Source organism: Myripristis murdjan, chromosome 22 (genome assembly GCF_902150065.1).
Source record: "Myripristis murdjan chromosome 22, fMyrMur1.1, whole genome shotgun sequence".
Lineage (NCBI taxonomy): Eukaryota > Metazoa > Chordata > Actinopteri > Holocentriformes > Holocentridae > Myripristis > Myripristis murdjan.
Window position 1 is genome coordinate 1,157,245 of NC_044001.1, and position 16,437 is coordinate 1,173,681.

General features: G+C 45.4%; 1 protein-coding gene across 1 annotated transcript in view; it reads right to left on the reverse strand.

Moving 5' to 3' along the window:
* Positions 1-6,624, reverse strand: part of LOC115354425 (MAM domain-containing glycosylphosphatidylinositol anchor protein 2-like) — a 106,860-nt gene extending 100,236 nt beyond the window's left edge. The window contains exon 1 of the mRNA XM_030044820.1: positions 6,552-6,624. Within this exon, the coding sequence (XP_029900680.1) occupies positions 6,552-6,624 (73 nt within the window). The remainder of the gene's footprint in view (positions 1-6,551) is intronic.
* Positions 6,625-16,437: the final 9,813 nt, after the last annotated feature.

Genomic DNA, 16,437 nt, shown 5'->3' on the forward strand with positions numbered 1-16,437 from the left:
GGCGGGGAAAGGTCGCGGCGGCAGGCTGGTGTCTGACCTTTCGGCTGTCTGCGGCTCCAGGGATCTGGACAGCGAGCAGCTCCTCGCCGCTCTCACCACATTTCTGTCTTCAGCCGGATACGACCACGGCGTGACGTCGACCGCGGTGTGACGTCGGCCACGGCGTGACGTCGGCCACCGCGTGACGTCGGCCCGGCCAAACACACGCCGAGACGTTGATAAAGATACGAGCAGCATTTAAACACATCTGCCGCCCAGCTCCACCGACCCTAAAACACTGAAAAGGTTCCTGGGATTTTTTCAAAAAAATATTTCTTGCTTTTATTCGTGGCTTTTCCAGAAATTTTGTTGCTAATTTTGTTTTTTTACCTTACTTTTCTGTCTACCTTTTTTCTGATTTTTTTTTCTTTTTTTTTTTTTACTAATGTTCCAGTAATATTTGTTTGCCTTTTTCTAATGTTTTCAAGAGAAATTCAGTGAATTTGTTTAGGCTTTTCAATAAATAAATAATAAAGAATTTTAAAAAATCAAAAAATTTAAAAGGTTTACAAAAACACTATCAGACAGATTTTTTTAAAAAAGAAATAAAAACAGAAAATTAGCAAAACAAAATTACAAGAAAACTATCTGCAATTACAAGAAATATATCTATATATTTAAAATGAAGTAAACAACCCAAAAACTGTGAAGTAACAGAAAGCTGCCGGCCGCTGGGGCTGATGGGTTAACAGGGTGAAGGTGTGGCAGCGGCGGCGGCGGCGGCTCTGCAGGTGCACACAGCAACGAGGCAGATCAGGAAGCAGCACCTGTTGCCACGCCGACGCCACGCCCCTCCACCTCAGAGCAACAGTGGAAACCAGGCGCACGGACAAAACAGCACAACACACACGCAGGACGTGGTGGTGGTTGTCTTTATGGACGGCATAAAGCCCGGCCTTCCCGCCGCGGCCCGGTGGGAAAGTGAGCGCACAGATGTGGCGTCCTAATCCCCGCCTCCCATTGTGGCCGCGCCGCTGATCCGCCCCGCCAGGAATTATTTGGAAAATCCTGCAGAGTGAAATCTATGAGAGTCAGGAGATTTTCTCCCGTGGCTCCCGCCATGATACTGCAGCGCCGCAGGCTTACACACACACACACACACACACACACACACACACACACACACACACACACACACACACACACACACACACACACACACTTCACCGCTGTAGTACACAGCTCCAGGCGATCTGCTAAACACCACAATGTAACTAACACACTGTGGGAGTGTGTGTGTGTGTGTGTGTGTGTGTGTGTGTGTGTGTGTGTGGGTGCATCTGAGTGCAAACACATGGCTCAGTGTGTGGCCAGTGTGTGTGTGTGATGTAATACGCTTGCTCTCTCTGATAATCTTTGCCATATAAGATTACAGATAATCTGCGTGTTTTTGGAGCCAGCTGACGTCAGCTGACAGGAAGCTGCTTCCGCCGGCCTGCAGGGGGCGCTGTGCACCACACACACACACACACACACACACACACAAAGTCACTGTGACGTCACACTGACACAGTAACACTGCTGAGAACAATGATCATGTAGTACTTGTAGTATTACCACTATTACTACTACTACTACTCCTACTGCCAGTACTGCTAGTACTGCTACTGATACAACTGATATTGATACTGCTACTACTACTACTGCTGCAGCTACTGATACTACAGATACTGCTACTACGCCTACTATTACTACTACTGATACAACTGATACTTATACTAATGATACTAATGATACTACTGATACTTATACTACTGATACTACTGATACTAATGATACTACTGATACTTATACTAATGATACTAATGATACTACTGATACTTATACTACTGATACTACTGATACTAATGATACTACTGATACTTATACTACTGATACTACTGATATTAATGATACTACTGATACTTATACTACTGATACTACTGATATTAATGATACTACTGATACTTATAGGCTACTACTGATACTACTGATATGATACTACTGATAGTACTACTACTGGCACTACTGGTACTACTGGTACTACTGGGCTTAATAAAAAACTGCAGCATCAGAATTCAACATGAACACATTTCTGATTAACATCAATGTTTTTCAAAATGTTTAAATAACAAGAAAATGACCAGGAAGTTGGGGACAAAAGGAAAATTAGCACAAAAAAAAAAAAAAAGAAAGAAACCTGAAAATTTGCGAGACCAAAGCAGAAAAGCCCATTTGTGGTAATTAAAGTGTTAAACTGTTTGAAAGCAGTGAAACTTTATTGGTCTGTTTGTGTCTTTCTGTAATAAATTAAAGACAAATCCACTGAAACCTGAAACCATGTGATCAGAAACGAGGCTCCGCCCACTCGCTGTCTGTCAGACGGAGAGGCGGAGTCTGACTCGTTTCCATATCGACCCTCATGTCAATCAAAATGAAAAAACAACTGAAAAATCCTAAAAATCAGCCGGGACAGCGGATTGGTCGATCCCTTGTTGATGCTGTGTGTGTGGCATGTGTGTGGCGTGTGTGTGGCGTGTGTGTGGCGTGTGTGTGGCGTGTGTGCGGCGTGTGTGTGGCGTGTGTGCGGCGTGTGTGTGGCGTGTGTGTGTGCGTGTGTGTGGCGTGTGTGCGGCATGTGTGGCCTTCATCGATACACACAGGTGAGCGAGGTGGGCGGAGCTACGCTACAGGAAGGAGACGGCGTTCCTCGTGACTCAGTGGGCGGAGCTCAGACGTCACGCCGCAGCTTCTCGCCGTTTAAAACCATGACATCGTCTGATGACATCATCCATTAACAGACACAGGAGCCGCTCTGATTGGTCGAACGGACAGTGTGTGTGTTAAAGTGTTTGTGTGTGTGTGTGTGTGTGTGTGTGTGTGTGTGTGAGGCAGTGCTGGTTTATTAATTTAACTGTTTGCCTCCTGGACTCTCAGCTGGATGTGTGTTATTGTCTCTGTGTGTCTTGTGCCGCGGCCAGCGAGGCTGCGGAGGTGACATCCCAGTGATAATCTGTAACTGGGATTAGGATTATCAGCCATAATGTGGTAACCTCTGAAGGCAGACTGACCGCGAGCGGCGAGTCCTGCTCCCGCACGTCTGAGGAAAACCAGCCTCGGTTTTAGAAGAGGAGTTTTATTCACGGTGTCACTGGGAAAGAACTACACTACCCACAATCCTAACTGGTGGAGCTCGCTGTTACCTTGGAAACAACGAAAGATTTCAAGGTCAAACTACAGATTTGATCACCTGTTAGGAGTGAATTAACTCTGAAATATCCGCGAACACGACGGCAAAAAACTACAAATCATATTCATGGATTGAGCGCTGACGCCGAGCCAGGACGTTACGGCTGTGTGGTTTTGTTGCCATGGTGATGTGGAGTAAGAGGTGTGGTTTCCCGGTTGTTACGCCGTCACTTCATGTCGTATCTTTTATGCAGTTTCTGATTTGTGTAGAAGAGCAAATCAAACCCAAAGACTGTCATTTACTCCAGATTATAATCTCAGTCTGTAAATAATCTAGGAAAGCAATGATGGTCATCCTTACAGTATCACCACAATATCAAGATATTCACTGACAAATACTGTGAAATTTGATTTTTTCTCACGTCACCCAGTCCTACTAATATTAATACTACAGTACTACTACTGCCACTACTGCTGCTGCACCTGGGAGCTGATTCAATTTGTACTGCAATTCTACAAGTACTGTGATTTGATATCATGATTTATTGTGATTTTCGTTTTCTGAATCCTCCTCCAGTTTGTGTGTGTAAAGTTTGATGAGGCTGTGATTCTCCTAGAGGTCACTAGAGGTCATTTTCTCCAGCTTGGTCCAGTTTGACAAAAGTCTCTGCCTGCAGTGAAATGGCTGCTATGGGGGCCAACATCATCACACAGGAATCAAATGTGGCTCATTGAATCCACAAGAGTCTCAGCTTTCCAGTCAAAGCCAACTGATGCAGCTCCAAGACTGTTTAGGCCCCAGTCTGCACACACACACCATTTTACAACAGGCCACAAGAACACATGTGGACTGCAGGCTCTGGGGCCCAAACTGCATGGGATTAGCAGAAGGTGGGCGTGTCTGCAAAGGGGAGAGAACCCATTTTCATTCACACAGCTGGAGGTCAGAGGTCAAGGGACCCGCTGGAAACAGACATGACATATTTTCCCTTCAACATTTAGCTGAACCGAGCCTCAAATTGATTCAACAAAAAAATGATTTAAAAAATAATTTTAAAAGAGCGAATCATTTTTTTCCCACCGCTGCTCAGTCGTCTAACGCCACGTCTTGAATTTGTGCTCTGGTGCCCCTGGTGGTAGGTGGAGGTACTACAGGGGGTTCGTGAGAGAAAAAAAATACGAAAACTGAACGAATATAGTAAAGGATTTTGAAAATGTGTTTTTCCAGATAATAATAATAGTAAGTACATGTACAAAAAAATTCAGTTTTTTTAAATGCTGCAGAAGAGACAGGAAGTGCACACTGAAGTCAGTGAAAGATGGAGAGGAGAGACGGCTCTTCAAACGAACCAGAAGAACCAGGTGAGAGGAAAAAACCTGAACCGCCAAACTGACTGAAACGTGACGGCCACAGAGTCCAGATCAATCCAGATCAATCCAGATCAATCCAGATCAATCCAGATCAGTCTTATTGTTGTTAAATTGTTCTTATTGTCTTATTTATCGTTTTATTTATTTACCTCACTGTCAGTTCCTACACTTTGACTTTTTAGCATTCCTAATTTGGCCTTGTTTTGAGATTGTTACAGCCATGTTTTCTTCTTTTGTCACTTTTTGATTTTAGTTATATCTCTATGTTTCCTCCCTCAGTGTGTTTCTCGAGGTTTGAAATAAATAAAATGACGTTATGAAGATGATGAGATGCTTCAAAAGGGTTAGGGTTAGCGTTCAGTCATGGCCTGATCTTGCAAAATGCTGCAGTCGGGTGATTCTGGATTCACCAGGATTCAGAAATCAGGGAAAAGGAACTGAAGACAGAAAACTCTGATCTGAACCGAGCTCAGTATTCTGCATTACACTGTTTTTTTTTTTTTGTTTCTGGAAGTCAGACTCTTCCAGCTGTCTCTCGGTCCCGTCGCCTCCGGCAGCTGAACAACAAAAAAAAATCCCACACAGCTCCACCAAACATTTCCTCGTGCGGCCGGGAAGCAGCGACGCGGCGGCAGTGGTGCGAACGTTTCCGGCATCACTTCCTGCCCGGAAGCCACAGCTCCTGCACGAGTTTCACCGAAACACAACAGCGAGGAAGACACCGCACCGCCACCACGACACCATGCAGGAAATATTACAGGAATATTATCCTGCAGGAGACACACAACAGCATAAAACACAGGCCGGTCAGGAGCCTGTAAACCCACGGCTGGATACCACAGACACCCCCTGACTCCCTGTGGAGACATTACAGCAGTATTACAGAGACACTAAGGCTAATAAAATATCATTAAGTACAATAATATAAGTATAAAGTCACATTTCAGCTCCATAGAAACAGGGCAATCCTCACAGGAATACTGCAGAGATATTAGAGGAATATTACAGAGGTAGCACAGGTGATATAAAATAGCAGCGAGTGCATTAAAGGCACAGTAAATCCACTCTCCAGCAGCACACGTTATTCCCCAGAGCAGCATCGCAGGACAGCAGCGCCACAGGAAGCAAATCCACCGTACATTAAGAAAAGGTCATTACAAAGCCCCCGAACGCCACAGCAATATTACAGGAATATTTTAGGGAAATTATGGCGACAGAACAGCACATACTGCTGGTGCACCTGTGCGAATAAGGATATTGTTGATATCCTTAAAATACTATGAACACACACACACACACACACACACACACACACACTTCATTACTGCACTGAGAACTCACTGCTGAACATCACAGACTCACTGCAGCCCCTATGATGCTATTATGGGACTATTATTAGAAAAATGCTATAGTGGTTTTTATTTTTAGTGTCCAGGAGAGTGAATCACGCAGATCTGGCACTGTACTGCCATTCTGTGTGTGTGTGTGTGTGTGTGTGTGTGTGTGTGTGTGTGTGTCTGCCCTACCTGTTGTGCCTTTGGGCCAGGCACGGATGTAATCTGACTGAATAAGCAAGGCAGTGATGATGTTGAGCCGGGACGATATGACGGACAGGCACGCACACACACACACACACACACACACACACACACACACACACACACACACACATATATATAAATATATATTTATATGCACACACGTACACGCACGCACGCGCACACATAGCCTATGCACACCCACGCAAATAGCCTACACATACACACTCATGCACGCACGGATACACACACACACACACACACACACACACACACACACACACACACACACACAGTAAATCCCTCACAAGGTCAAGTTGGTGTGGGTGGTATTCGGGTTAACGGCGCGCTGACACACACCGACAGCGCGTGCATCGCAGTATTTAACACACACTCATGACATGTATGACATGTTAATTGCATGTGCGTGCTTACCGTACACGCCCTGGCAGTGCACGCCCTGCAGGAAGCCGGTAAACAGCCACAGAAGACCGACAACTAAACCCATCTTCACATCCTCCTCTGGCCGCCTCGCTGCTGCTCTGCCCCCGCGGAGGTTGTCGGTTCGATTCCCCGCTCCGGCTCCGCTCCGGCCGGCGTCCCTCCGTAAGGAATCCGGCCCGGTAACCGGTTCTCATCCAAATGAATTAACGTCTCCCCCCTCCCCACCTCCTCCTCCTCCTCCTCCTCCTCCGGTCAGATCAGACGGGTCCGGTTCTGGTCATACCGGAGCTAAAACCGCACGGGGAGACGGGAAATGAGCAGGTGCCTCAGCCGCGTCTCCTTGATGGTGACATTGTAAAAAGACACAAATTATAAAATATACCTGGGGTTACAAAAAAAAAAAAAAAAAAAAAAAAAAGGAAATCGTCGTTTTAAAAAAAACAATTAAAAAAATAAAATCCTCTCCTCTTGTCGGCGGGATGTGTTCACTTGTCCCCGCTGCCCCTCCGCCGAGTCCGCCGGGCTCCGTGTCCGCTCGTCGGTACCGGAATATCCATCATCCCGAGGGGAGGCGGCGTCCGCTCCGGGTCCGTCCTGTCGGCGGCTCGGCGCGGCCCGTCAGGCCGCGGAGGGGAGGAGGAGAGTCGGGGCTCCGTGCTGCCGTGATGCCGCTGCGAGCTCCGGCAGAAACGGTCAGTCAAGTCGGCGGAATCTGCCGGGAGAAACGTCACCGGGAGGACGAGCGTCAATCCCGACCGACACGGCGAGGGAGGGACCTCCGGTGCGCGCCTTTCAAAATAAAAGGTCGGAACCGTCTATCTATCGATCCATCTATCTATCTATTTATTAAGGGCTTCTCCAAAAATTACCTTTATATTTGACAGCTCTTATTTAACGAAGGCGGATTAGGGCCACTTCGTTCAGGCTTTCGTTTAATATGATAATGCCATTTTTTAACTTCTTTAGAATAGGCTAAGTAAGTGATAAATCCGTATGGTAAGTCATACATAAATAGCCTAATAACGTTTGCATAAATATTACACTGAAGAAAACTGCAGCGTCTAAGAAGAACAGTGAGAAAATGCGACAACGCTCACAATCGAACTCCACCTCTTATATTTAGATAATGAACCTTTATGTCAAAATGATTTGAATGACAATGTTTTTATGTTTTCAGATTCCCATTTAATATCACAACACCGATCATAATGGATTTTTAATTTGATTTTCTTTTGTCTTTCTGTTCTTTTTTTTTTTTTTTTTTTTTTTTTTTTACTTATTATCTATGTCAGGTGGCAGCGTGACGGGGAAAAAATGAAATGTGAAATAAATAAATTGCTTTAAAAATGTCAGAGTGGGGAGTTTAAATAGGTCCAACTGCCTGATGCTTCTCTAAAAAAAAAACAGCCATCAATGTTTCGTTAAAATATAATAATAACAATTTTAAGTAGCCTAGTTTTCTTGTGTTTTTTCAAATTAATTTTTGTTGCCCATTTTTGCAGTGAGCTTTTACTTTTTCTATTTTTCTGTTCATTCTTGTAACCCTTTTACTAATTTCGTGCTCATTTCTTACTAGTTTGTTCAATTTTTCCCCATGTTTCTGAAATAAATCAAGTGAATTTACTCATGTTTACGTACAGTGACTTGACTTGACAAACACACAAAAAAAAACCCTACAAGCCAGTAGCTTACCGCTAGCTGCCTCACTGACTCGTCTCCTTTAAATAATAATTAAATAATTCCTGATTCCAGACAGTGCAGCTGCATTTCAGTGTTTTTGTTTGTACGTCATATCAAACACAAGTTCACACACACTTACATCAAATCATAACTTAGATGCAACCAAACTGATGGCTCCATGGCACTTATTCCAAAAACCACCTACTGGACAAAAAAGGAACTACAGTGACCACAGACTACATCATACACACATACACCTTTCTTGTTGTCACAGTAACAGAGGTGTTCATTCACTTCTGTGTTTGGCATTGAGCTCATAGTTAGTGCTGCACTTTACTGACAGCTGTTTCCACTATTCTGTCCCCCCTCATTGTATGTAAATAGCGAGGACAAAAAATCAGAAACACCTCTCAGTATAATGCAGTCCAGTAGCAGACCTCTGCAAACTACAACCTCAGTAATAAACACAGAATTAAAGTGACACATTCTGCACAATGTCAACACAAACTGAACATGATAAACTTTGTTAAAAGGTGGAAGTTATGGCAGAGCTGCTGAGCTGAGCTGCATCAGACTGGACAGACTGGAGCTGAGGAAGCTGAGGAGCTGAGGAAGCTGAGGAGCTGAGGAAGCTGAGGAGCTGAGGAAGTGGACATACCATGAAAACAAAACAAAAATGGCTTCAGCTGTAAGAAACCATCTCCGCTAAATCAAGCTTCTCCCCTCAGCCACCTTTGGGCTTTTACTTTGAAGATAAAACCGTCTGTCTTCCGGGACCGGCCTGACAAACTCTGACGCAATTGACGCCTGGCGGAATCTGCCGCGCGAAACGTCACGAGCCGCTGGTCCTGCCGGCCGCGCGCTCCGTCCTCCAGAATCCCGCGCGAGGCGGCGGGAGGCGGCAGCGCGAGCGCCCCGTCTGCGCGCGTGTGGGTGGCGGGAGGCTTAATAGGAGAGGCACGAGCCACGGGACGAGGGGGGGGGGTCCACTCTACTTTTCCACAAACCAACCGCATCCTGCATCCAGCTGACAGCACGAGCAGGTTCAGGTTCAAGACGTTCCACCAGGTTCCACCAGGTTCTATCATGTTCATCAGGTTCCATCAGGTTCCATCAGGTTCCCTCAGGTTCTATCATGTTCATCAGGTTCCATCAGGTTCCACCAGGTTCTATCATGTTCCTCAGGTTCCATCAGGTTCCATCAGGTTCCATCAGGTTCCCTCAGGTTCTATCATGTTCATCAGGTTCCATCAGGTTCCATCAGGTTCTGTCATGTTCCATCAGGTTCCCTTAGGTTCCATCAGGTTCCCTCAGGTTCTGTCAGGTTCCATCAGGTTCTATCATGTTCATCAGGTTCCCTCAGGTTCCATCAGGTTCTATGAGGTTCTGTCATGCTCATCAGGTTCTATCATGTTCATCAGGTTCTATCAGGTTCTGTCATGTTCCATCAGGTTCTATCAGGTTCTGTCATGTTCCATCAGGTTCTATCATGTTCTGTCATGTACATTAGGTTCTGTCAGAACCCATTTGGTTCTTTCAGGTTCTTTCATGTTCCCACAGGTTTGCCATGTTCCCTCAGGTGGGTTCTCTGAGGTTTCACATCCTTTGCATTTTGAAATGAGTGAAAAAGTGAACGCCCACATATTGCTACAGGGCGGCCCCTGGGGGCCGCCTGGGGGCCACCTGGGGGCCGCCTGGGGGCCGCCTGGGGGCCGCCTGGGGGCCACCTGGGGGCCACCTGGGGGCCACCTGGGGCCGCCTGGGGCCGCCTGGGGGCTGCCTGGGGGCCGCCTGGCGCCGCCTGGCGCCGCCTGGTGGCCCCCAGGCGGCCCTCACTGGATTTTGCTGTGAGGCCTCCTGGTCTCATAACCAGTGAAACAGGCTTTTCTGTCTAACAGATGTAAACACAGGAGGCTGTCAGCTGTTCCTGTCAGTTTGCAGGGTGGAGCTGTGTTCCGTGTTCCGTGTTCTGTGTTCTGTGTTCCGTGTTCTGTGTTCTGTGTTCTGTGTTCTGTGTGCAGCGTTTAAGAGTTTTGTGGCGTTTATGATATTTTGTGTCTGAGATCGACGGGAAACACGTGTTTTCCCGTCTGCGTCACGAGGTCGCCTGCAGGCAGGTGATTGGCTGCAGGCAGAATGAAGAGTTTTAGAAGAAAACAAAAATAAAAATGTAAATTTATATATGAAAAAACATCATGAATAAAAAATGATCCAAACTATATGAAGCATTTAAAAACTGAAAACTGCAGCTTTGGTGGCTTTTTTTTTTTCAGTTCACATGCAGTGATACACACCGCCGCACAACACACACACACACACACATCACACACATCACACACATCACACACACACAAACACACACACACACATCACACACATCGCACACACACAAACACACACACACACACACACACATCACACACACACACACATCACACACACACACACACACACATCACACACTGTGGCGGCATGGACACTGAGCGCACGACGTGTGTGTGTGCTGCAATGACCAAAAACACACACACATACTTCTTATACATAAACACACACACACACACACACACACGTAAATACACAAAACTCAACACACACACACACACATAAATACACAAAACTCAACACACACACACACACACACACACACAGCAGCCCCCCGCCTCGCTTGAGTTTCATTAATTAATTCAGTTATTAAAAAAAAAAAAAAGATTCCAATATTTCAGAGAGAAACACACACTAAGGTCGTTCAGGACAGAAAAAACACTCAGTGTGTGTGTGTGTGTGTGTGTGTGTGTGTGTGGGCGTGTGTGCGTGCGTGTGTGTGTGTGTGTGTGTGTGCGCGTGTGTGTGTGTGTGTGTGTGTGTGTGTGTGTGTGTGTCCTCGGGGAGCTGTAGCTGTTCCTGAGGCTCTAATTTACTTTCCTCGCAGACAGAACGCCGATGGCCGGCCAATACTAATTAATCGATGAAGGCAGCAACAGAGGCATGGTAATCTGATTACTGCAGCTGGAGCCTGTAATCTGTAATCTGTAATCTGTACTCTGTAATCTGTACTCTGTACTCTGTAATCTGTACTCTGTACTCTGTGTCAGTTCACCTGCAGGAGTCCAGTTTCATATCAGAAAATGCTTCAGGATCTAAAAAATCGGCGGTAAACGTTGCAGCGCTGCGGCCTCCACAGACCAGAATGCACTGCTGCGGCCAGTTGAAGTGACAGGCAGTGCAGGGGAGCAGGCGGTTCCTCCCCACCAGGCAGAAAACATGACATTCATGTTGGAGGTTAAATCCAGGAAGTGATTTTGGGGAACGGGCCGGGGGGGCGGAGCCGACCGAGGACCGAGACGCCAAAGAGGAGGCGGAGTCTCTCTCTCCCTAGCGGTTAGCGGTTAGCTTCACATGGCCGCTTGAATGTGTCTGTGGCGTTTTCAGGTTTGAAAGGTGGGTCGTCACGTTCCGCCCCCTGCTGGAGAACGCTGCAGTCTGATTTAAGAGAACGTGCCGGAACCCTGAACACGATGAACGGAGCAGCAAGGAAACACACTGCATTCTGGGTAATTTAGCCCAAACGAGTGTGTGTGTGTGTGTGTGTCTGCGAGCTGCTTGTGAGGAAGATGATGATGAAGATGCTGTGTAAATAACTTCTGCAGCTGAAGTTGGTTTGGTGTTGGAGGCTGCATTAACACATTAACAAGCCATCTGCTGACACACACACACACACACACACACACACACACACACACACACTCACACACACACAGCTGAGTGTGACGGCCCGCTCCTCTTTTTCAGAAAACTGTGACGGCGTGTTTGGGCCACAGTGAAAAATGAAGGGGTTCATATTTAAAAAAAAGTAATAAAAAAAAAATTCCAATATTAAACATGTAAATTTACCAGAAAAAAACGTGGAAATTCTGAGATTAAAGTGGCAAATTGTGTGCAAAAAAAATCACAAATTTATGAGAAAAATCCTCAAAAATTCTGATATTACAAATTCATAAAATTGGAAGAAAAAACACTTAAATTAAAATTCCTCCTGTTTCTTTATGTTGAGCTCGTGTCTGAAATGTTTGTCTGTTTGAAAGTATTTTCAGTGAAGACTGAAAAAGCCACATATTGGTTAAAACTAGTCATAATGTTAAAACTAAATGTAAAAATGTTTTGGAAAAAAACTTAAATTTAAATTTAATTAGAAATTAAAAAAGTGACCAACCTGCTGGCTTCTGACTTTAAAAACGTCACATAAATTAAAGTCAACACCGTCTTCATGATTTCTGGGATTTCTCCATCAGTTTGGGCCGATCAGAAAAGTGATTTTGAGATTTTGAGATTTTGTGATTTTGTGATTTCTGGCCGCCTCACCACCAGGCCAGCTTTTTAATTCTTTCTGAAAAGTTGGTGAAGCTTTGGGGGAGAAATAATAAGTTGGAGGTTATTTGTTGGTAGAGCCGGCGGCCCGGGCAGGCCTGTGGAAAACTGTTTGAGGGTTTGATGGAGCGAAGCGGCTCTGCAGGTTAATGCTCAGGTTAATAGAAAAACCTTTCCGCACATTTCTTTCAGCTCGCCCGCTGGCTTTGTGCACCGTCTCTACAAAACAAAAAAACAACTTTTCTGTCAAAGGAAATTGCTCTGACCTCGGCGTTAACATTAAAGGGCAAGGTCGCTCAATTTAGCGGGTTTGAAACGGCTCGTCACAATTTAAACTTTAATAAACGCTGGACTCTCTGGGCCGCCGGCACGCTCCTCAACCCGCCGCACGCTCGCCGCCACGCCCACGCCGGCGTCTACGCTCCGCAGCCCGTCTGCACACACTGCCGAAAAACATCTGCAGGAACTAAAAGTCCTTCAGTCACGTCGTCTCATTTTGTCTTAAATTTGTCTCATTTTGTTGTATAAACGTGTTGAGAGGAGGCAGGATGAGGCTCAAGGACCAAGAAAATGACTCCTGATTCTAGAATAATCTGGAAACAAGTCGATTACTGTTAGAAACAAGTGGGATTAGCTCATCATCAGATTTTTTCTCACCTTGTTGGAGGAAAAAAAACCCCACAAGATTTGAAGACTGAAAATCCTCTTTCCCTGACGTCCCCAAACTGAGACCAGATGTTTCCACCTCTGGAGCATTTCCTGTTAGCTTAGCATAAAGACTGGAAGTCAATGGGAGGAAACAAAGACAAATAATAACAGAGCCGGGAGGGAGGGCGATATTCCAAGAAAAAAACTCAGAAATTTACAAGAAAAAGTCAGAAATTTATGAGAAAAAACTTGAAATTCTGAAATACACACAAACTAATAAGAAAAAACTCAATGCCTGAGATTAAAGTCATAGATTTATGAGAAAAACTCACAAATTTACAAGTAAAAAATAAAAAAAAATTCTTATAAATTTGAGTTTTTTTTTTTCACAACTTTACTCCCAGAAATTCTGATCTTTTTCTTGTAAATTTGTGACTTTATGATCTCGGAATTTTCTTTTTTTTTTCTCATGAATTTAGCACTTTAATCTCAGAGAATATCTTTTTTTCCCACCCCCTTCAGGTCTGCGGAACACTGTACAGCCAACAAATATTTTTATCTCTTTACCTTTTTAATCCCAAAAAAGAAGACAACAACGGTTTATCATTTGTTATTCTGTGTCAGATTATTTATAAAATCATCTATAATCTCACAGAAACATTTACCAGCATTTAGCTGCTCGCTGGTCGAACCACTGAGCAGCACATCCCAACCTGTCTTCATTTAGATTAGATTACATTAGATTGGATTAGATTAGATTATTCGATTTAACGGACTGGATTATATCAGAGCTAATAATCCCACCTGGCCTTCCCAAGATTTCCTCCAGGCCTCCTCCTCTGGGCTCTCAGGGCTTTTGAGGAATTTGGCTTTTTTTTTTTTTTCTTGCTAAACTTGTGTGTTTTTTATTAATCCCACAGACGCTGGAACAGATTAGGATGAACTGCGGGAAGAGACAAAATCCAGAGCTCATCATTCAACTCCTCATCCAGAACGTCTGGAAAATGATCTGATTTATTCAAGTGAGAACCCACACTCAGAGAACTAAAGGTGCTAACTGGAACCAAAAATGGTTCTTCAGAGTGATGCCACAGAAGAAGCATTTTTGGTTTAGCAAGAGGTTCTTTAAAGAACCAGTTCTGAAGATGTTCTACATGGTTTTAAATCAGATGACTGTGTGCAGGTTGAGAACCAGCATGAACATGTTGTTGGCCGGTTCTCCACGTTCCTTGTTCCTTCACTGGGTTCCAGACGAGCTATTAAAAATGTTTTCTGATGCTTTATAGAGCGAGACATTAATCCATTCACTGAGGAAATAATCTGCACATTAATCCATTCACTGGGAAATAATCTGCACATTAATCCACAAGGAAAAGCAGCTGCTGCTGCCACCAAATAACTCCAATAAACATGAAGAACCTTTAGCACTTTAAAGAACCACAGAGAGTGTGTGGAGAACCAGCCCCTAAATAAAGAGGTTCTTCAGCTGCTGATGGTTCTCTGTGGAACCCCAGAGCGTTTTGAAGAACCTTTTTAAGAACCAGTGTTTCTCTGAGTGTGCTGGGCTGCTGCTCTCTGTGACCGGGTGATGAGTCGCCTCAGCCTCCTCAGCTCCCGCTCTGACTCCTGCTGCAGGAGCAGAGAGGCAAGCCAAGCTGCTCCTCCTGCGTGGAGGAGCTGGAGGAGGAGCTGGAGGAGGAGCGGCTCTGGGAGTCACGGCGTTGAAGGCTTCCGGGGGACGAGGCGTGTCTGATGACCCGGCCGCCGGCTCCAGCTGTGTGTTGTGAGGAAAACAGCTGCAGAGAGAAACCCTCCGAGGCTGAAGCGTCACGTTGAGGCGACTCACAGGTCCAGCAGGCGGCGTGTCAACACCATGACTCACAGATTGGAGGACGTTTTAAAGACGATGTGTCTCGTGTTTCTGTCGTATCACAACGTAACTGTCTAGAAAAATAGATGAAATAAAAAAAAACAAAAACATGACAGCTCGACTGGAGGCGTCTCAAGTCGACTCGGAGGTTTCTGACGGATGATGCAACTCAGTGACTTTCAGGGAGCAGCACTAAGATTTACAACAAGAAAAATCACAAACCTATTTTAAAAAATTACCTAAAAAATTCTGAGATTATAAAGTCACAAATTTACAAAAAAAAAATACAAATGTATGAGAAAAAAACCCTGAAAATTCTGAGATTTAAAGCAGCATCAGAGTCCATGTGGCTCCTTCACCGAGAAAAACAGCCAACAAGAAACAAAACAAGGGAACGTGTTTATCGGGACGTCCGGATGCTTCCTGGAGGAGAAGCTGAGATCCAAACTGAGATCCTGCTGGTTTGGGGTTTGATCTGTCCCGCCCAAACTTCCTCTTTCAACAGGAAATACACCAAATCAACAAAATAAGAGTCCATTTCATGTGGTTTTTAGTAACATGTTTTTTTTTTTTTCTCTTGCCATCCAAAACCCGTAGGTGGCCGGAGGAGACGAGCTCATGGAATCTCTGCTCTAAATAATCTGACTGTTTATTATTTATTATTTATTTCTACATAAAACAACAGTCGGATTAATCTTAAACTTTACTTTGGTTTCTAACATGTACAGCTGTCACATTCATATTTCTGTTTACATGCTACAGAGCACAGCCTGGGTTAGCCTGGCTTTACCGAGCGCCACAGAAGACACATCCATCCAAACATTCATTCATCCATCCATCCATCCATCCATCCATCCATTCATCCATCCATCCATCCATCCATCCATCCATTCATTCATTCAATCATTCATCTCCAGTTTAGACAGGGTGCTTAGGGTTAGGGTTTGGGCAGCCGGGTGAGTTTTGGAGAGAAAAGGCTCCGCCCTCGTCCGTGACTTACCTGCCACGACCCTGCAGAACAACAGAGAACGGGCCTGTGCTGAGGTTCTGTGTGGAACCCAGAACCCTGCATCCCAGAACCCTGCCACCCAGAACCCCGCAGCCCAGAACCCCGCAGCCCAGAACCCCGCAGCCCAGAACCCTGCAGCCCAGAACCCTGCCACTCAGAACCCCGCAGCCCAGAACCCCGCAGCCCAGAACCCTGCCGCCCAGAACCCCGCAGCCCAGAACCCTGCAGCCCAGAACCCTGCCGCCCAGAACCCTGCAGCCCCACGCTCCTGACCGCTGGCTGGCAGGAAGTTATTATCAGAGGAA